Raw genomic sequence first — 23,374 nt, 5'->3', positions numbered from 1 at the left:
TCTAAATGATGTGAGGGTAGTGAAAGAGAAAAAGATTCTGCTTCCAATTTGGCTCAATTAATTTTGTCTGGTGTGACAGAATGGGGTGTTTGGAGCTGGCAAGGAGTGAGTGCTGGAGTGACAGAATCAAAATAGAAAAAAAAAAAAAATCCCACACATTTTGACTTGACAAAGTCATGGCTAACTGTACTGAGTGCCAGAGCAAAAGCGAGAAGACACAGCTTCAGTTCGATATAAAAGGATGTGCCACTCACCACTCCCTGCATTCTGAACTGCCTGTGCAGGGTCTGGAGATCCGTTGGAGAGAACTGGTAGGGCTGGAAGAGTCTCGAGTACAGACTGTGAAACAAGGGAAGATGAACACAAGACATTTTAGTATACAAACACATGCTCCCCAACATTCCCATCACATTTATTCTCTGCAGTTTCCACAAGTTCTTCTCACACAAAACAATTCTTGATTCCATACACAGCCTGCACCTGATTTCTTTTTCTGAGTTCAGTCCAAACCTGCAGAGCTAACATGGTTTTCTCAACAGAGAACTCTGTCAAGATGAAAATAACTGTCTTCTTAGCTCTTGAGAATTTGCTGCTTATACCCTTCCTAAGATGTAAAAATTACAATGCTTGATGTCACATAGTTTGACAATGACGGTATTTTTTATTCTTGATGTGGTGGTCATGCATATTGATCTTAAATTTCAGGTGATGATGTGGCTAGATGGTTAATGCAAAGGCCCCTGAGGCCAGATTGCTGGGATTCTAATCCAGGCTCTCCCACTTACTGCGTGACTTTGAATAAGTCTCTTGAGTTCTCTATCGCTTAGTCTCCTAATCTATAAAATGATGATGATATTAGAACATTCAAAGAGGTATTATGAATTTTAAATTACTTGTTCTGTAATCACTTCAAACAATATCTGATACACACTAAGCACAAAATGAGCGTTGGTTACTATTAATACTCAACATATTAATTCCTCCATGAAAAAATGTGTGTAATAATGTGAGAGTGATAATAATTACCGAAACCGTAAGTGTGTTTTCTAGTTATTTCTAATTTGCTACTTTCTTCACTAAGATCCTGCCAAAGCTTTGTCTTCTCCTGCAATATTGTCAGAAGTTGAGTACCTTTTCTTTTTTTAAAGATTTTATTTATTTTCGAGAGACAGAGAGTATGGTAGGGAAGGTCGGGGGTGAGGTGAATGGGAGTGGTGGCACATAGGGAGAGGAAGGAACAGACACCCTGCTGAGCACAAAGCCTGATGCAGGGCCAAAGGCATATGGTTAACCAGCTTGAGCTACCCAGGTGCCCCAGAAGTTGCATATCTTTATAAAGCCCTGTGAAGCAAGCCAACTGCTCAAGTCTGGATGGGTATTAGTAAAAAACAAAAACCAAAAACAAACAAACAAACAAAAAACTTATACACAAATTCTACCATTTCTGTCAATATAAATTTTAATGTGGTAGTTAGTATCTATGAATGTGTGTAATGATGGAAATTTGCTATTCAATCACCAATCTTTTATGTACTATTCAATATAAAGTCTGTTCATTTCTTTTCCCCAGAGCCTGATGTTGTTTCTTTTACTCTCATATTTATTTAGCAATAACTGAACACCTGTTTCATGAAAGATTATCATGTGCTACAAATTACACAAGGGTGTCTTGAATTCTGAGTTTTGTGTTCTCTTTTTCCTATTTTATTTCAAAAGAGATGACACAATTGTAATTGTGTAAAAATCATGTCAATACTTGGCTAATTATTAAAATATAGATTCCCAATTCCTATAATTTGTAGATGAATGAGAAGAGGGGCGCCTGGGTGGCTCAGTCATTAAGCGTCTTTCTTCAGCTCAGGTCATGATCCCACGGCCCTGGGACTAAGCCCAGCATCAGGCTCCCTGCTAGGCAGGAAGCATGTTTCTCCCTCTTCCACTCCCCCCCACCCCCGCTTGTGTTCCTTCTCTAGCCAACTCTCTCTTTCAAATAAATAAAATCTTAAAAAAAAAAAAAAAAAAAAAAAAAGAAAAGAAAAGACATAAAAAGGTCTAGAGCTGGGACGCCTGGGTGGCTCAGTTGGTTAAGCGGCTGCCTTTGGCTCAGGTCATGATCCCAGTGTCCTGGGATCAAGTCCCACATCGGGCTCCTTGCTCAGCGGGAAGCCTGCTTCTCCCTCTGCCTCTGCCTGCCACTCTGTCTGCCTGTGCTCACTCTCTCTGACAAATAAATAAATAAAATCTTAAAAAAAAACAAAAAAGGTCTAGAGCCATACAATTCGTTGTCCATCAGATTTTTGGTAGTATTAAAAACAAAACTACAGAATAAAGATTACCTGTACACTAATATCCTTAAAATGATATGGACCACTTTTCAGTGGTCTTCTGAAGTTTTCTAAAAGAGAAATGCTTTCTCAATTTTTGAAATAACTCACCAATGGGAGACAACACTCTTAAAAACTGAGAGACTTTTATTTAAAGGCTGAAACTGATGGTTTGGGATGCTTAAACCTACTAAATGTCAGTTTCTTAATCTGTGAAGTGGAGAAGTGCCCATCTGCTGAGTTGATTTTCTCTAGTCAGCTCTACTGGACTGAAGGTGTGCCTGCCCTTTGTAATGTAAATTATTCTGGGGGCTGTCTTGGGGGAGGCAGAAATTTAATCATGATCCCTGCTCATGAGTTATTATTTATAATGAGGAGTAGAGTAACATTTATGGAACATTACTGAAAAACAATCAACCCACTGTTCAGAGCTAATTTCTACAACACAGCTATGTATTTACTGGAGGGCAATGGAGAAGAAAGAGGTGCGGCCCGAAATGGTTTCACCCAGAGGCAGGTGAAGCTGACCTAGAACTCCAACCATGATGGAGAGGACTTACAGATGCAGAGGCGGCTGGCAAAAACATTCAGGCCCAAAATGAAGGTATAATTTCAGGTATGGAAATACCTGAAACACTTCCGTTACATGGAATTGTGGAGAGACTGGTTTGCCAGGAGTTGAGGCAAGGTATTAGAAAAACATGAGAAATAAAATAGTCAAGATGGTTTGTCTCCCTCCCAATCCCATCTTGTTTCATTTATTCTTCTCTTACCCACTTGGGGTTTGGGAGAAGGGGGTGGGATTATGGACATTGGGGAGGGTATGTGCTTTGGTGAGTGCTGTGAAGTGTGTAAACCTGGTGATTCACAGACCTGTGCCCCTGGGGATAAAAATATATGTTTATAAAAAATAAAAAATTATATTAAAAAATAAAATAGTCAAGATGGTCAGCTCAAATTATGGAAGGCTTGGAAAGCCACACAGAGAAGTCGAGACCCTCCTAAGGGTTAAAACCAAACAGAACAAAACAAAGGAATATTCATGTGTTAGAGTAGGGGAGTGACTTGGTAAAAATGAAAAGGAGAAGAGATCTCCCAATAAATGGACTTTGAATTCTTAAGTAGGTTGACTGAAAAGGCTAGGTGCTTGGTATTTATATTGTAAAAATATCCACTCACCCATTAAACATATGAACACTAGCTTCCTTTGAAATTTTTACTAGTTATTTGAATATATTTGAAATATTAATACCATTCCCATTTAAAACACCCTTCCTTTGCTTGTCCATAACAGGTCCTACCATTTCCCTATGTGCCTAACCATAAAAGGCTGGGGCTTTAACTGGTGAGGAAAGGCAAGGTTTTCCAGCCAGTGAAGCTTGGTCTGCCGCCCAAATCATGCAGCACTAGGACTAGAGAGTAGAATATATGAGGTATGATTATTTTGAATTCCAGTCTATAGAAAGTTGGCACTACCTGTTTGAGTTCTATCAAAATTAGACTTTGACTGTACAATATTTCCTTCACAAGAAACACCATACCTAACATTTTTCATGTTCATTACTTATAGGAGAAATTCACTAACTCAAAAGCTGTTTCTGACCTTCCTGACTGGCTGGCTGCTGCTTTTTTTCCCTCAAGGTTTGAGTTGGTGTGTTATAACTCTATGTATAAAGCTGCCTTGAATTAATAGATAATAAGGTTTCCCCTTCTTCCCCTTATGTCCCTGAGATTGGAACTGGCAAATCTACATCTTGCCAAATTCTCCAGAGACACATGTTTATTTTTTTAAACTGAAGTATAATTAACATAGTGCTCTATTAGTTTCAGGTGTCCAATATAACAATTCAACATTTCCATAGAGTTTTCAGTCTTTATCGAGATAAGTTTACTCCTCATCCCCTTTATCTCTTTCACCCATCCTCCCACCCAGCCACCCCTTTGCAACGTTACTTTGTTCTCTGTATTTAAGAGTCTGTTTTTTGTTTCTTTTTTATTTTGTTCATTTGATTTGTTTCTACAATTCCACATATGAGAGAAATCATATGGTATTTGTCTTTCTCTGTCTCACATACTTCACTTAGCATTACATCCTACAGGCCCACCCATGCTATTGCAAATGACAATATCTCATTCTTTTTTTATGGCTGAGTAATATTCCACTGCATCCATGTATACCACATCTTTATCCATTCATTTATTAATGCACACTGGGGCTGCCTCCATATCTTGGCTATTGTAAAAAATTCTGCAAACATAGGAGTGTACATAACTTTCTGAATTAGTATTTTCCCAGTTTGGATAAATACCTAATACCCCAGAGATAAATAAGTGATATTCACTGACAAATATGCCATCACGTTTGAAATAAAACATAGTAACAATTACGAAATCTATCCAATTGTGAATTTAAAGGCATTCTCATAATATCTTGGATTAAAAATTAAATCACATGTGAAATTAATAGCTAAATGTTAGAAAATAAGAACATTAAATTCCAAAAATCCATGATAAAAGTTAAACTGTTATTCAGAGATTAACTCTTAACTTTAAATGCAAATAAGTAAGATTAAAAGTAAATGTGTTTATAATCCAAGAGACTAGAAAAAATTATACAAGTAGAACCAAGAAGGAATGAAAAATTAGTAAGGATTGAATATATTAATACAATAGGAAAAGCAGGCTCATAATCAATTATACAATTATTTTTAGGTGATTTCCTAAAAAAAACTGCTGGTAACAGGCAACTATTTACAGTTCTAATTGGGATAAAAGACATAAATATTAGGAACAAAAAAGGTGAAATACCTACCTCACAGAAAATTTAAAATTATACACCTAAATAAGTGTGTGTGTATATTTGTATATATGTGTGTATACACAAACAGCATATACTGAAAATGCTAAATAAACTGAAAGTTTTGCTACAATAAATATAGGTTACCAAAACTCACACCATTTGGGATGGAAATGAATATAATGCCAAAACCATATCCACTGAAAAAATAATCAAAACACTATGTCTACACTGATGCCAGGTCTTGGAGGTTTCACTACAAAATTACAATACAAGGAGATTATGCTAAGTGAAATAAGTCAAGCAGAGAGAGTCAGTTATCATATGGTTTCACTTACTTGTGGAGCATAAGGAATAATATGGAGGACATGGGGAGATGGAGAGGAGAACTGAGTTGGGGGAAATCGGAGGGGGAGACAAACCATGAGAGACTGTGGACCCTGAGAAACAAACTGAGGGTTCTGGAGGGGAGTGCGGGGTTGGGTGAGCCTGGTGGTGGGTATTATGGAGGGCACGTATTGCATGGAGCACTGGATATGGTGCATAAACAATGGATTTTGGAACACAGAAAAAAAATAAAATAAAATGAAAAATAATTACAATACAAGCTTAAACATAATGGATTTTATAGATTATATATTTACACCAAATTTTAATATATGGCTCTAAAACACTGAAAAAGGACTCTTAACATATTCATACCAAGATTAGTGTATCTGTAACAACAAAAAGAAATTATATATAGGCTAAATACCACTATTAGAATCCTACTAATAGAACAGTTGTTAAAATGCTAAAATAGTAGAAACTGATATTCCATAATGTAATAAAGGTTTTATTTAGCAACAAATTTATAATTCATTATTAGAAAGACCTATCAACAGAATTTCCTAAGGTAACTGCTTAACAAAGAAAAATATATTTATTTTAATAGATGAACAATTGCTTTATATAATTCAACCTTCATTCCTAACAAAAACAATTACAAGGCTCAGAAACTTAGAACTAATATTCTACTTAATAATGAAACTTGGAAGAATTCCTGAAAAAATCAAGAACTTATCAAAAGATTCCCATAATTATTATTTAATGTAACAAGTCATTATGGTTAGTTCAATAAGACAGCAAAAAGAAATAAAAGGATTATTTCAAAGAATGAGTAATGAAAAATTTCACTATTTCAGGTGATTATTTGCACAAATTTAAAATCAAATGAACAGTTCTTTGAAGTAAAAAGAATTTTTGGAAAGGAAGCTATAATTGTACAAATATAAAAAAAATTACTTTCCTTACATCTCTGCAAAAACAAACTGGAAGATGACAAAAAAACCTACCATTTTAAGATGTCAATGAAAACCATAAAGTTCCTAAGTAATTAATCAATGAAAAATGTATATGGAAAAAATGAAAGAAAGAATATTATGAATTTTTATTGAAGTATAGAAGACATAAATAAATGGAAAAACACAATTATTATTTCTCAGTGGGAGGAGTCGATATTTTAAGATGTAAATTCTATTCCCAACATTAATCTTTAAATTCAATGAAGTTCTTAGTGAAGTCCTAATAAGACTAATTTAATGGGTGGTTATAGCATTATCCTAAGTTCATCCGGAAGTAAAAACACCTAAGAAGAAAGAAAATTTTGATCCAGAACTATGAGAGTGAACACATCCCAACAGATTTCAAAAACAAACCACAGAGCAATAGTAATTAAGACAGACCCCATATATATATAGATAGATAGATAGGTTACAATTATCATAAAATTGACCCTTCAAATGTATAAAAAGATGAAAGATTGGGGAGGGACCCAAAACAGTATTGGTCAAGCTACAGTTAACCTTTTAGTAAAGTTAGGTCGCCTACTTTAAATTCCACAACACAAACTCCAAAGGGCAAGTTCTGGGGACCCTCTGAAGTCTTGAAGATGACAATAAAATGTCCCTGCCAGGTGAGATTTACTTCACAAGAGTCATGGCCAGAGCCCTTGAAGCCCTTGTTAACACATCACTGAATTACTGGAAATCCTATCATCTAGAAGAAACTTCAGAACCTAACTGGGATGTCAGTGGCTCCTTATAACCAAGAACCAGGGAAGTAAAAATGTATTCTCCTCATGGTACAACGTTCTAGAATGATTTTCAGTACAGATGCAGTAAGGGTTAACTTCTCATCTGTGGGCTGGCTACTCTAGCAACTAACCAATTTGTTGAATATTTCTAAGTAAAGATATTCTGAGTAACAAGCAATCCAAAAGAAGTCACACTGGAGACTGGTACTAATGAGATTTTTTTTGAGTCTCAATACCGCTGAAACTTTTATTTATATCACAATCATGATTCAATCAGTTTTCAGAAAAACAAAACATGAATGACTAACATACTCCAGGAGACACTATCTATAACTGCTACATAAGATTACAGCCTTTCTCTTACACCCTCTAACTTTCAAGAATCCTCTATCTGCAGACAATACATACCTAATAAGACTTGGTGAATGAATGAATGGATCAACAAAAGCCTAACAAACAAGGCCAACCCCAAATCCTCCTCAGCAACTCAACTATGCAACCATTCTGCTCCAAGTGTTACTTGGTATGTGCATGGAACCACATGCCGTCCTTCGTTGGCTCATATAAAATGCCTGGGGCAGAAAAGTCAGCTAGAGAGAGAAGGCGTCAGACTGTGTCAGGGGTTTTTACGTCAACTAGAAGACATGGGGGAACTGCAGCAGGCATTGAAACAAGGCTTGCATGTTTAGATCAACAACTTGCCGCTGTGAGGAGGATAAATTTAAGGGGTGTATACTAAAGTCAGGGAGATCACATAGGGGGCTACTTCAGTAATAAAGGAAGATGATTTGTTTCTGTACTAAGGAAGTAGTTACAGGAAAAGGGGGGAGTAGAAATATTCTATAACTATTTACTAGACAAAGTCCGTAGTTCTCGGAGATGGGCACATACAGGGCAGCATGTAGGCAGAGTTGAGGCAAATGTATAGGGATGGTGCCCTGGGCACACGAATACCAGCAGCTGAGACACAATATACAGGATCCTGTGCAAAAGCCTTGGAGCAGGAGCCCCCAGTCACAGGACCACAGCACAACTGTGAGAGGTCTCTTATAGGTAACTCCTCACTTCAGTACCTATCAGAGTTTGTCAGGGACTTAATTTGTATTCATCCATCAGTAAGTAGCGTGCACTGAAAAATATCTCTAAAAGAGAGACATCCTTACTCATTTGCATGCCAGTGGACAATCTTAAATAGGAAAATAGCAGCCAGATTCAGAGTTGGCTGGTCAGACACTGGGGGCAAGCCCTAGCCCATCTGTGCCATTACCTGTAGGGCTACTGATAAGTTACTCATCGTCACTCACATTCTTTTGTGCTTCTTATATGATCACTGTGTAACAAAGCAACCTCAAAATCAAAAATCTAAAAACACAACAGGAAAACTCCTTCACCTGGGGCTCATGACGTTCTCTCTGAACAATGGGGATCTACTGAGAGCGTGCTATGCATGTAAACATCAACCATCTTTTGTCTCCAACTGGTCAAAAGATGAGAAACTACCGCTCAGAGGCTCATGTGAACGTGCCCCCTCCACCTACCTGACTGAGGTGCTCTTGCCTGCCATCAACTTGCCATCCAGTAACCATGACCTCACTGAACAGGGTCTCTGCCAGAGCACCTGCACAGAGACACCAAGTGGGGATGTACAGTGGTTCTAGGAGGGGAAGGGACATGATGAGGCTTTCTGATCAAAAGAAGTTAAGTTCTGGGCGCCTGGGTGGCTCAGTGGGTTAAGCCGCTGCCTTCGGCTCAGGTCATGATCTCGGGGTCCTGGGATCGAGTCCCACATCGGGCTCTCTGCTCAGCAGGGAGCCTGCTTCCCTCTCTCTCTCTCTCTCTCTCTGCCTGCCTCTCCATCTACTTGTGATTTCTCTCTGTCAAATAAATAAATAAAATCTTTAAAAAAAAAAAAGTTAAGTTCTGTCACTCAAGGCCAAGCGAGTGAATGTGTTTGGAGTGGAGGATGTATACAGGTAAGTACTGAGCTCTAAGGCAATAGCGCCTTCAATATCAGGATGAGGGTGTTTTAATTTATCCTGTAGGGGTAAAGGACTTCTCGGTTTAAATGGCAGAATTAGGCCAGATTACTGGTGTGAACTCAGTCAAGAGGCCTAAAGGTACCAGATTCTTCCGGGCTTGATACACACAAAGAACATCCTCTAGTTTCTGACCACAGTGGTATCAATTTACAGAGTCCTCTTTTAAACTGAGATCTAGTGGGGCACCTGGGTAGCTCAGTGGGTTAAAGTCTCTGCCTTCAGCTCGGTCATGGTCCTAGTATCCTGGGATTGAGCCCCGCATCGGGCTCTGTGCTCCATGGGAAGCCTGCTTCCTCCTCTCTCTCTCTGCCTACCTCTCTGCCTACTTGTGACCTCTGTCTGTCAAATAAAAAATAAATAAATAAAAATAAAATAAATTGAGATCTAGTCATTCCTCGGTTTTGAGTCTCCTACTTCCTAACTATTAAAATGTTGGTGGGTCTCCTGGCAGCTGTGGTTTCTTCACAATCTTAGTTCAAGTTTTCCTTATCTGTTTTGAAGAAATTGCTTCTTCTTGCCTTGAACTTGTAAATATGCTGTGCGATTGTTTTGGCGGGTGACGACTTACCACAGAGCCACTCCTAGGAACTGCAAAACTCCCTTCTTCATCTTGGGACCCATCTGACAGGGTGGTATTGTTGAGAGAAGCATCATCTGGCTAAATGAAGAAATAAAGGTACCATTTTTATTCAGGCAAACACTTCTAACGTGTGTGTTACACTATGTGTATCTATTTAGATGTGTGTGACACTGTACGAAGTTGTGACTTCCTGGGCAGGGTCAGCTGCATCCAGTCCTTCAGGGAACATCACTGTGAGTTCCTAAATGCCAGGCCCTTCCACAGACACTGGACAGACCCCAGGCCCTGGAGCCAACACTGCTATTGCCTGCCACAAACTCCTTTTTCCTTAACAATGTCTTGGTTTCGTTCCAGGGAGTTAAACCAAAGAACTTCATTTCTAGGTTGCTTTGCAGCTGGGAGTGATCATGTGCCTAGTGTGATCAATGAGAGGTGAGTGTAATTTAGCAAGAGTGCTTCCAGAACAGTTAAGGCTTTCCTGACCAAAAGAAAGAGGGTCATCTCACATGCACTTGTGGCAGTGCTGTAGATGACAGCCTAGAGTTGCGAGGTATCTTGTTGGAATAAGGATGATGGCCAAGACAATGGGCAGCAGAGGTGGCAGATCAAGCCTACCTGGGTTTGTGCTAAGGCATCCTGTAATATCCTGTCAGACTCAGACCACCAAACCTCCACGTGAACCAAAACAACTTCAACCCTTCCATTACATGTGGCCAAACTTGTCTAATCTTTAATCTATAATTATCTTTTGCAGGGACTAGAATTCAATAACAACAGTGCCAGGTTATGTTCGTCATTTATAAAGTTAGAAATGAGATTTTTGCTGTACTGGACAATGGTTTCACTAAAATTTAAGACGTAAATATTCTTTTTTTACTGAAGGAAACTTACAAAATAGAATATATTGAATACTTATGAAAATACAGTGTTCTGTGTTTTTTTTTAAAAACTGTCACTCGGGGCCCCTGAGTGGCTCAGTTGGTTAAGCATCTGACTCTTGATTTTAGCTCAGGTCATGATCTCAGGGTTGTGAGACTGAGCCCTGTGTCAGGCTCTGCAGGGGCACGGAGCCTGATAATTCTCTCTCTCCTTCTCCCTCTGCTCTCCCGTGCCACTTCTTTCTCTCTCCTTCTCTAAAAACAAAACAAAACAGAAAACCTTTTACTCCTTGCTTGACCACATTTTCTACATTTCTTATGGATAGTAGGCATTACTTTATAAAGTGGAGAAGATTTTTTGAGAGAGAGAAAGAGAGAGAACACATGCGCGGGAGTAGGTGGAGGGGTAGAGGGAGAGGGACAGAAAGAATCTCAAGCAGGCTACACACCCAGCATGGAGCCTGAATCTGGGCTTGATTTCGCGATCCTGAGACATGACCTGAGACGAGATCAAGACTCGGCCACTTAACCGACTGAGTCACTCAGGTGCCCAAGAACCTTTTCCTTAAAAGGACAACTAAAACATGAGAACTAGTATAAGATGGTGGACTAGTAGTCAAGATGCTCCCCTCCAACCTCCTTCACCAAAAACGGCAGAAAACATACATATATGTATATTTTTTAAGGAGGACATTTTTTATAGCACTAGAAACCATCAAAGAATTCCATAGCAGACCAACACAGAAATTTCTAGATGAGAAGCAGATAGAATCGGTTTGGTAAAATAAAAACCTCTACCTAAGAGCTGCTTTGGAACATTTCTAGAGAGGAAGGAGAAAAACAAACAAATAACAGAACTGTACAAAGAGTACGAAAGGATCCTAGGTAAATAGTTAAAAATGTTTGTAAAATAGAAGCTAAGTAGACCAGCCCCTTAAATATACAGACAAACCCTGAATATAATGCAAAAAAATCTCCCAAAATGTAGTTTAAATAAAATGAACTAACTGCCTTAGGGTATAGGATCCCAGGATGAGTATACAGGCCTAAGAAGGAAATCATGAGGCCTAACAAAAGACATGGAGGGCAGATTGAAATGAATCAGTTTTGCCTGGAAGCAATAAATTAGGTTCTTCATTCCTGTCATCGGTTTGATATCTGCGGATAATGTGTACTGACCTACCTGCCTCCTCTACACACTTCAAAGTTAAGTACACCCCACTTAGAAGAACACACAATCAATAATTTTGGCCTTTGGAGAAACTGATCTACTCAAGTGCAAAGGAAATATCTCATCAATTAAAAATTAATAAAGTCAGTGCTATGACTCTACAGAGAACTTTAGGGGCCACTGAGCTGTAGAGTTCCACCTGAAAGTGTGCTGGTGCCCTCTGTCTTGTGGAACACTTTCTACCCTATGCTTCCTTGGATCGAGTATCTGGTGGATCATTCCCCCCTTCTGTGACAGCATTCTCAATGGACAGCAGAACGAGGGAGGGACTGGGGAGCTGGACAGGAAAAAACACCCTGGATCCAGACTCCTGGTCAGAAGCTCTCTCTGCAGTGGAGGCAAAACCTAAAACCAGAAACACGTGCTGCCACTCAACAGGAGATGTGCACTTCCCTGACCAGATGGTTCTCACACTCAGGCAGACACTTCACTGTTTACGTCACTTACTATTACACATTCCAAAAGCTGACATTTTTCCACACAAGATGTTTATATTTGAAAATAAATGGGAAAAAATCTAAATATTTATATCTTAGTTGATACTTGAAAATATTGAAAAAAAACACATTTACATGGTAATCTGTTATTTTTATGTATGAGCTCACCCTTGAGGATCAAGCTTTCGTTGACAAATCCTCTACTTGGGATACATGCACAAAAATTAGTTTTTGTGATTGTTTCTCGCTATAGATACTTTTGGAATTTAGTTATTTTTTTATTTACCTACTAAAGTATTCCCTGCTGAGTTTATGAGCTATGGGTGATGACCTCTGGGTGGCTTGTTTGCCAACAATCTGAATTACATTACATCTTTACTCAAGAGAAATGACAATATACACCCTTTACATGAAATGAATCTCCATGGTGGCATTAGGCACAACTGCTCAAAACTGGAAACAATCCAAACGTCCATCATGAGGTGAACTGATATACCAGTAGTCGTATATTTATGCTATGGAATACTAGTAATAATAAAAGAACCAAACTTCCATCACATGCAGCAAATGGATGTATCTAAAAAACTTACCGTGAGTGAAAAAAGCCAGACAGAGAAGTGCACTTTGTATTTATACTTCTACTTATATGAGAGTGAAAACCATCCTAACGTGTTAGAAATCACCACAGGGCTTGCCTGGGTAGGAGCAGGATGACAACTGGCTGGCAAGGGGTTCAGAGAGATTTCTGCTGTGATGGAAATGTTCTGTTTTGACGGGCTTGGTTGTATGGGTAAAAACATATGTTGGAATTAACTGAATTACATACCTAAAATACATGCACCTAATGTTTATAAATTATACCTCAGTAAAAAAACCATAAAAATAATTTTGATTCCTTCAAAAAATTTAATTCTTCTATTCAGTGTGATTTAAGGGGCCATTGCTGCTATGAACCAAGAACCCATGGCTGTTCTGGGGAAAAAGTTGTTTTTGAGAAATAAGAATTTGTTTATTGAAACTTAGAAAAAGAATGAGACAAGCTAAAAAAAAAAACTACATTCATGACCAAGAAAAAAACCTACTAATCTGGAAAATAAAGATGAAGAGACAGAGCAAACAGACTAACATGAGAGGAAGTTTAGGAGATACGAAATTTAGGGGGCTCCTGGATGGCTCAGTTGTTAAACATCTGCCTTCAGCTCAGATCATGATCCCGGGGTCCTGGGATAGAGCCCATATAGGGCTCCCTCCTCGGTGGGAAGCCTGCTTTTCCCTCTCCCACTCTCCCTGCCTGTGTTCCCTTTATCACTGTCTCTCTCCCTGTCAAATAAATAAATAAAATCTTTAAAAAAAAAAAAAAAAGATACTGAAATTCAAGGATGCCTGGGTGGCTCAGTTGGTTAAACATCTGACTCTTGATTTTGGCTCAGGTCATGATCTCAGAGTCGTGAGATGGAGCCCTGCATCAGGGTCCACACTGGGCATGGAGCCTGCTTAAAATTCCCCCCACCACCTCTGCCCTTCCCTTTCCTTCCTCCCTCAATTTTAAAAAAAATTTAAAAAGAAGATACTGCATTTCATTCACACATAGCAACAACCATCTAATATGTGTTCTAGAAGGGTGGGGACACAGAAAAATGGGGAGGAAAAAATGACTTAAGACATAAAAGAAGACAGTGTCCAGAAACTAGAGTGGGAGGAAAAAACAGTTCTCAGGTGAAAAGAACTTGCCAAGTAGAGACCAAAATGAATGAAATAAAGGGCAGATCCTCAAGAAAATTCAGAATTCCAGGAATAAATTCAAAATAAATTAAAAATTCAAAAATTCAAAAGTTGGCAGGGAAACAAAAAAAAATACCCCCTCATTTATGAAGGAATGAGATTTAGGCAACTAAAATAAGAAAATAAAAACAAATAATGTAAGAGTGCAATAGTCAGTCACTAAACATTAGAAGATATTCTATCATAAAAGTTATCCAGGACAGCTAAGGTTTTCCAATAGTAATGGTCAGTCAGTTGACACATGTTCCTATTGGGAATATTAACATGGTATCCAGAGTTTGCTAACCATCTTGTAAGAGTATGGATTAAATGCTAAGGTGGCAACATAAAAGGCAAAAAGCAGAAGTTCATGCTAAGCCTGTACTGCAGATGTACCAGGGACAGTCTACCAACCACCATCAGTACTTGTTTTGTGGTTAAAACAAATTCCTACTTGTTTAAATCAAAGTTCCTTAGATTTTATTTTCCATGAAGCAAACACAGATGTATCTGACATTGTTTTTAACAGATGCTATGATTGTATGCTGCAGTGAATTATGAAAGAATAGCAAATACAGGCATTTGATTTTCACTTAAGACACTGGAAATAAACTAGATCAACTACTTTGCTTTTTGCATATACTAACGCCTCAAATGACTAATTCATTTATGTGGACTGCACATTTTATCTATCCAAGAAGTGATTTTTAGAGGTTTGTTATGATGTTAGACTGGATTGTAGGACTTTTGTAAATGCCCAAATTCAGTGGCATTTGTGATGAGAGTCAAGGGTCAACTGTATATAATACATAAATAGACTATTTTAAGTAGGCTATTTCAAAATAAATACTTCAGATATTAGTAAAATAATAAGATGTAATATGGACTCTTTTTTAAAGATTTACTGAGCTATGACATACAATTAACTACACATTTAAAGATTAAAGTATACAGTTTGATGTTGTTTTGACAAAAAATGTAGGCCTGTGAAACCATCACCACAGTCAAGACAATGAACAAAATCGGCACCACAAAAATGATCTTATAGCCCTTTGTTAACCTCTCCTTCCTTCCTCTCCTCATCCATCCCCAGGTCACCGGGGAATCACAATCTTCCTTCTCTCACTATAGGTTAGTTACATTTTCCATAATTCTACATAAATTGGATCTTTTTGATCTGGCTTCACAATGCATAACCACTTTGAGATCCATCCACATTGTACATATCAATAGTTCATTGCATTTTATTGCTGAGTAATATTCTTTTGTATGGATATGCCAGAATTTGTTCATCCATTCATCTATGGGGAAAAACTATTCCCAGTTTGGGACTATTGTACTAGAAGCATTTGAGTAAGTCTTTGTATGAACATATATTATGTATGAGTAGAACAGCTGGGTCTGCAGTAGGTATATGTGTAACATTTTAAGAAGCTGTCACACTATTTTCCAAAGTGGATGGCCCACTTTACATTCCCACCAGCAGTGCAGGAGAGCGTCAGCTGCTCTGTACCCTCAACAGCAGCTGAAATGGTCAGTCTTTTTAATTTCAGTCATTCCACAGATTATGTGGGAATATCTCACTGTGGCTTTATTTGCATTTCCATAATCACTAGTGCTACTGAGCACCTTTCACGAGTTTATTTGCCATCATTTTTGGAAGTGTCCATTTGAATCTTTTCCCCATTTTAGAAGATGAGAAAAATACCAAACACTGGAAAGCTCAAAGTATATTCTTGAAAGAGAAAGCGGATTTGTTTTCAGAGGTAAAGGGTCTATGTGCTTAAATTAAGGAAACTAAAGGTTAAATACTGGCAGGAAACAAACTGGGAATAATTTTCAATATCAAAAGAAATTTTATATTATTTCTGTAAACAATTGGGGTTATATTCTGGGATTAAATGGGAAAGTTAATCAGATGATCAAACCTCGCTTTTCTAAAACCTAATACAGTGAACAAAACATAAAAACAGGAAAAAAGATTCTCAGCAACATTCACATGAGAGGTGACTGGAGAGAGAGATATTCTAGGAATAACATAAATTCTTCTATAATCCAACTGCTGCCCCATCAAAACAGCACTAATGAAGAATGTAAATGGAGGGGCACCTGGGTGGCTCAGTGGGTTAAGGCCTCTGTCTTTGGCTCAGGTCATGATATCAGGGTCCTGGGATCAAGCCCTGCATTGGGCTCTCTGCTCAGCGGGGAGCCTGCTTCCCCCGCCTCTCTCCGCCTGCCTCTCTGCCTACTTGTGATCTCTGCCTGTCAAATAAATAAATAAAATCTTAAAAAAGAGAGAGAGAGAGAGAGAGAGAGAGAATGTAAATGGAATTTTTAAATAGACAACTGTCATGTCCAAAATGAGAAAAGACAACCCAAAGTGTGAGTAACCATACTTGGGTTCACTATATGAACATTCAAACAAAGACTCTCCCCAACACCATGTCAGCAAGGAGTAGAGAACCTACTACAATTCACCATTCTGCCTTTTGTTATCTGGGAGGAAGTGAGGAGAGGGAATATGAGGACAGAAAAAGAAAAAAGAAAAAAGAGACTATATGACTTCTACCAAAAAGAGAAAGTAGGAGTGTACATAGAAACCTGTGAGAAAATGTTCTGGGCTAAACCATAAATGCAGTCCCCTTTCCTGTTTGGAAATAGATAAAAGCTCCATCTTCCTCCTCAGGCTTGTCTGGCTGTTCCTTCTTCTGGGTCACCTGGGAGGAGAAGTGGGGATGGGGCAAGCAGGGAGAGGGGAGAGGGAGGGAGACACTGGACACCTGAGGTTACATGTATGGTCAGAAGAAGGGTGCTTGATCTTCACCTTGTACTGCACAAATAGTAGAAACATGAGGACACATGTTTCCCCTCCAGCAGAGGGACCTATGACTTGATAGAATGAACACTCTTCTGAGAATTTTTTAAAATAAAAGAAAAATGGAGAGGAGATAAATCTGTCCCAGAAAAGGCCTACAATCATTGGTTTTCTGGGTATCTATCTGTTTTTATAGAGTATGCAATTATTTGTGGATTTAACTATTAAACTTGGCTTTATTTAATGCTTAATGTTTTCCTGCAAATTGAGTAAATGTGGATAGGTATGTTGAGAGCTGTAGTGTCCAGCCATCTTAATTATGGTACATTGTTCTGAAGTTTTGCCTGATTGTCTTGAAAAAAATGACTTCTTCATTCATCCCTATTGCCAGCTATCCTGCTGTAACTTACCAAGGACCCACTTGTTTTGATAATTCCTGGCAGTTCTTTTTCCTCCAGGGTTCCATCCAACTGAGCAGTATGGTTGTCACAGGTATCACCTGGCTAATGAAAGAATGAAAGTCATTTTCAACCAGGCATATCTGCCCCAACATGATTGTTTATTCAATTACACATTATATAAGACTCTACAAATGTATAGTCATATGGTGATGGAGCATAAGTTGGTCTCAAAAGCAAACACTGTTAATTACCTGCCAAAATCCACTTTTCTTTTTTTTAAAGATTTTATTTATTTATTTGACAGAGATCACAAGTAGGTAGAGAGGCAGGTGCAGAGAGAGGAGGAAGCAGGCTCCCTGCTGAGCAGAGAGCCCGATGCGGGGCTCGATCCCAGGACCCTGGGATCATGACCTGAGCTGAAGGCAGAGGCTTAACCCACTGAGCCACCCAGGCGCCCCCAAAATCCACTTTTCTTAACTTATGAATATCATGATTTGCTCCAAAGATGTTATGTCTAAACTAAAAACACTAAAGTGTGATCATGTGATGGCTCTGACCAATGAGATACAAGCAGAATCCTACTTGGTAGAGCATCCAGGAAGGCTAATGTTTTCTTGTCCAAGTGGGTAGAATCCACTAGTTGACGCTGCTTCTTCTTCACAAGGACCCAGTGTCTGTGATGCCCAGATATACTTGAGAAGCACTAAATATTAGCCCATAGGCCAAGTGGAGCAGAATGGAAAGATGAAAAACTTGGTAGATTCATGCTAGGAAATCAGCCACACCAGCCTCAGACTTTAAGGATAATAAATCTCTAATCATCTAAGTCATGAAGCTTACTGATTAACCTACGCCACTTTAAAACCAACTTTATAATTTTTTGTAATAATTTACAAATCAGCAAGAGCAGTTTTTTCAATCAAGAAACTAGAAATACATTAGGTTGACTAACTCAAAAACACATAAGACTGAACCAAATATTTGATTCCTATTCACTGAATATTGTAAAAGCTCTGATTTTCATTATGCAGCAAGTGTTATCTAGAGATTATTATGATTGTGATAGATGACATTTTAGGTCTTGTGCATATGCTCTAAGATTTTTAGCAGCATTTGTGATATAATGGCTTTCTCCAAAATAAAACGCAATTATTCTATTCCATGATTGAAGCAACATTTTGCCAAATTAAACATACTGGATATTAATGAAATCATACACTGCTACATGAGACTTCAAAACTGTTGTTTTTCATCTTGCTTTTCCATATTTTCTAACTTTCCCCCAATATGTATGCATTATAGTAAGAAAAATAGACATCTGTTTCCAAGTAGAAGCAATGCTAAAGAGGCAGTACAAGAAACAAGGTCAGGACAGAGAACTGAGAGCACACCACTTCCAATCACTCAGAACTAGAGAAAGGTGTGTACTGTTATATGAATAGCTCCAAGTGGCACTGGAAACAAACAAGGTGTCCTAATAACAGATGAGACATTGTTAGAAATTCCTGTGAATTAAAATGTAAACAATGTATTTCATAATTGTATAGAACTTACCCTAAGAACAGCATAAATCAACATTGCTGACAAAGAAAGGTTAAATTGACAAACAGCAAACATACAACCAAGCGAGTTCAATGTGAAAATTACAAAGGGGAGGAAGGAGCCTTAGCTCAGTGGCCACAGTAATTTATCATGAAGTGTTTCCTCAATGGAGGGACCAGACAGATCTCCCAAAGGCTCCCTCTACACTGAACAGCAGGCAGTAGCTACATATGGGCCCAAGAAAATCACTCTGGCTGAAGTGAACCACCTGCTTTGGAAAGTTGTCCAGGGTTGAGACCAAAACACATCTCAGTATCAGGTAACTCTGGACCTTCATCAAAGTCACGGAAGGGAGAATAAAAGGAAACATCAGTTTTTGTCTTGGATAGTAAGAAATGAAGTCATTCACCCCTCTCCCTTTGGTGTGTGTGTGTGCACGCATGCATGCGTGCATGTGCACACGTGCACGTGAGCATGGATACTCATCCATATGTAGAGTTTAACTTCCAGTCATTCCCATATATTACTGACTTACACAGTACCCAAAATCAGCCTCTCATTTAATAAAGAATCCTTTGGGAAAATATCTGTATCATGGTAGAGAAATCACATAACAATAACACATCCTAAGTCACTAAGGGGTTGGTCTAGCCCATTAAATATATATCAATCACCAAGGACCATTAGCCATTTGAGAAAATTAGTGTAATGAATAAATTTACTCGTGGCAAAAAAAAAAAATTCAACATTCTAAAAAAGTACAGTGATAAACATTCTGGGAAAAAGAATTGAGGGAAGGGAAAAGACTTAAAATAAGTTAATTTCAGAGAGATTTGAAAAGATATTACAACCATAAATCAGGACAAACTATCATAATAAAGGGGAAGTCATTGAAAAAAGAGTTCCTATCAATTAATAGTTTGACTACTGAATTAAAAAATCAGTAGAGGCTAAATTATAACCACTCATGGCAAAAATGACAATTAGGAACCTACAAATTGATATAGACAAAATCTACTAGCAAAGAGAACAAATAGGAAAAAAGACAAGGAAATACAACATACAATTTAAGAACTATGTGAGTTTAACACACAGGCAATGAAAGGAAGGATAGGAAAATGGAAAATAAACTAAAGAAATAATGGAAGGAGAATGGCTAGAACTGAAAGAAAAGGAACATTTTTCACCAACAAAAAGCTAAGTGCTGACTGTAATTTAAAAAAAAGGTGTCAGGGGCACCTGGATGGTACAGTCAGTTGAGCATCCAACTCGATTTCTGCTCGGGTTGTGATCTCAGGGTTAAGAGACTTGAGCCCTGTGTGGGGCTCGTTGCTCAGCCAGTAGTCTGCTTGGGTTTCTCTTTGCTTTTGCCCCTCCCCACAACTCCCCACCAAACACATGGACATAAGCTCTCTTTCTTTCTCAAATAAATAAATTTTTAAAAAATAAAAATAAAAAATAAATTTTTAAAAAAAGATGTCATATCCTGATGACAGTTCCAGTCTCCAACACTAAAGATAAAGGTAAAAGGCTTCCAGAAATATAAAAATGAGAAAAGGCAACAAATAAAGGAGTAAGATTTAGAGAGACATCAGATTTCTCAACATTAACACTACATGAAAAAGCAAACAGATTAATATTTACAAATTTCTGAAAAAATTAATATAGGGCCTAGCATTTGATACTTCTAGTTTAGGATTTAAGCTTTTTAGATATGAAAATTTAGTATCCACAGATATTTTTTGCCAGTTTGCTCAAAGGATAAAAGATGTAATCTGCTAAAAAGATGTAACATTTTATAATATATATGATTATGCAAATTAGTATTTGTACCATTCTCTGTATTTACTCTACTATGTTAGCCCTCACCATCCTCCTAGGAGAAAGAACAGTACTTGCTTTCTCATTCCAGAAACCTGTCAGTAGTTCAGGGGTAGGGCTGGAACAAAACTTTAATGTCCTCTTCCATCTCACTGCAAGATTTCTTCACGTGTTTGGCACCACACTTGCCCCTTTATTCACCTTTAAAAGGTGGTAAGATCTTCAAGGAATTGAAATACATGGAATAGTGATAAAAGGGAAAAGAAACAAAAGAAGCCTAGACTAATCATGAGAGTCCATGGCCAGGGTGGATGTATTGGGTGTGGCATATAAGACATTAAGAGTAAAGCTCACTCTTCAGTGCTGCCATGACATCTGGTAAGAGCGCAAGGACCACAAGTGGTCTAACTAGAAGCTCCCCTCCTACTCTGATCCCTGATAAAAGGTCCCCTAGACAGACAATGTTCCTTATCTGGGGGACCAGACACAATTCCTGCTTATCCTTGAGTAACATGTTTCAGTTCCCTGTTAGCCAGTGAAATTATTCAAACAAGCGAATCACATCCTCCCGTGGGAACCACGGGGTACCTCACTCTCTTGATACTACAAAGCCTGTCTCCTACCACCCCTGGTTATTCACTCTGTTCCCAAGTGCACCCCACACATGGTTCTGTGTCCACATCCCCCAAGCTGTGAGAATATGTGATAATAAATTGCTGTTGATCTTATCTGTTGCTGAGTGTCAAGATACCCCTGTAACCCTAGGGTGGAAATCCCTCCCTCATCCACAGGATGAAGAAGAGATGATCAAAATAGTATACAGAGACAGCCAGGAGAAAGGCTGATAGAAATCCACTATTTGAAAACACTAGTATCTACTCTGTGTGTCCCTATTCTGGCTGGTCTGGAAGAGTAAACGGGAGAGAGGAATCACAGCCTGGATCAGAGTCCTGGTTGGAAGTAAGGTATCTAAGACTCCCTACAATGCAGGAACAATCTAAAACCAAGGGCACTTACTGCCAACATAGCAGAAAAAGTAGACTTCTAACTAAATGGAATTAATAATCTTATGGGAAAATAATGAAATTAGGATAAAAGAAAAAAAAAACTAGTGACAAAATCTGCAAAATAGGATTGCTCACAAAACTTGACAAAACCCTCAGGCAACAGAAGAGCAACCAGAAGACAAACTAGACACATCCAAACCCTTAAGCAGAATTTGGAAGGAACCAACAACTAGTTTGAATTAGGACAATCTTTTAAAGATCCAGATAGAATATCCCACATAAAATACATGTAAGATAAAAATAAAGTATAGAAACTAAAGATCATCATCATCATTATTCATCAGATCAAGGATGGTACAAGGGTTATTCTTGGAACACCTAAAGTATCTCTCTTCCTCTGGTAGGAAAGAAAAAAAGTAGAGCTCAAGAGAAGGTAATATATAAATTGTAACAAGGGAAAGTCTCTCACCATAAATTTCCTGCTGTCATGAGTCCAAGTGGAGGCAGATGTCAGTAAACTCGTGCCCTTCTATGCCTCCAGTCTGGGTGCAGCACTTGAGTAAGAGGATGCAGGGCTTATGCTAAGTAGTATAAATCATGGCACTGGATTCATCTCACACACAAAACCCTTCTACTGAGATCATGTCATTGGCAGTTACGAACTCAGATGAGCACTCTTTGAATCTCTGAACTAAAATAGACAAGGTGGGCTCTACTGAAATGTGTTTACCTCTTGCACTAGACAGTGTACTTTTCCCCACTTATTGTTACACATTTAAAATGCTACCATGCTGCCCCTCATAAACTATTTATATGAAATGTCAAAGTATTTCTTATATTGAGAATTAAATCAATATTGAAAGATACATGGAGAGTAGCATAAAACTCTCTATTACGTGTTCAGGAAAAAGAACAACATTTAGATGATGACATCCCTGACATCTTGACTTCTGGCTGGGGCTAGAACTGCAGCCATGGTTTTGTTGTTGTAAAAGCAGACAGGCCATGTAGTTATTTGTGGATTTAACTAATTTTTCATTCCTGAGTTTAAGAGTCTCTGTTTCCTTCTTTCTTTCTTCTTTTTTCCTACACAAGTTTTTGTTTTTTAAAAGAGCACACTTACCAGCTGACTGGAGATAAAGGTTTCAGATATTTTCCAAAATATTTATAAAACACTTCATTGTTGAGAAATCACTTCTGGAGTGGTGGCTATCAAACAAATAATTATAAATTATTTTTTCAGTGTTCCAAAATTCATCTGTTTCCTTCTTTCTTATAAGGCAAATAGGCATTTTGCTCAAGTTTTCCTGACTGCCTTAAAATAATCACTTTTCCCAGCCTCCTTACTCTTAAGTCCCTTGCTTTACCTTACCAGCTGACCATTTCTGCGAGGAATGGCTGATATCCCTTCTTCATACAAAGTCACATACAAAAGAGGAGCTGGGATACAACCAAAATCATCTGGCCATTGAAAAAAATGAAAGTTCAGGTTTATTCAGGCATATTCTCCACAGCGTAACTGCACATTCAAGTATGTGTTCTGCATATATGTGTACATTGATGCAGATTTGTGGAGAGATCCACAGATCTGATTGCTGTGCACCAATCACTGCATGTAGCCACTCATCTGCCAATACTGAGAGCCCACTACATTCAGGGCATGATGA

General features: G+C 38.3%; 1 protein-coding gene across 4 annotated transcripts in view; it reads right to left on the bottom strand.

The window, feature by feature from the left end:
• ARHGAP28 (Rho GTPase activating protein 28) overlaps nt 1-23,374 on the bottom strand; it is a 205,113-nt gene that overhangs the window by 48,467 nt on the left and 133,272 nt on the right. For all 4 annotated transcript variants that reach the window (XM_032309485.1, XM_032309486.1, XM_032309487.1 and 1 more), the window contains 3 exons: nt 17,347-17,439; nt 9,803-9,892; nt 255-339 (listed from right to left, as the gene is read on the bottom strand). In XM_032309485.1, coding sequence (XP_032165376.1) covers nt 255-339; nt 9,803-9,892; nt 17,347-17,439 — 268 coding nt within the window. The remainder of the gene's footprint in view (nt 1-254; nt 340-9,802; nt 9,893-17,346; nt 17,440-23,374) is intronic.

This window comes from Mustela erminea, chromosome 13, assembly GCF_009829155.1.
Source record: "Mustela erminea isolate mMusErm1 chromosome 13, mMusErm1.Pri, whole genome shotgun sequence".
NCBI classification, from domain to species: domain Eukaryota; kingdom Metazoa; phylum Chordata; class Mammalia; order Carnivora; family Mustelidae; genus Mustela; species Mustela erminea.
The sequence above is the reverse complement of the archived record's forward strand: the minus strand, read 5'-3'. Positions and strand labels throughout refer to the sequence as shown.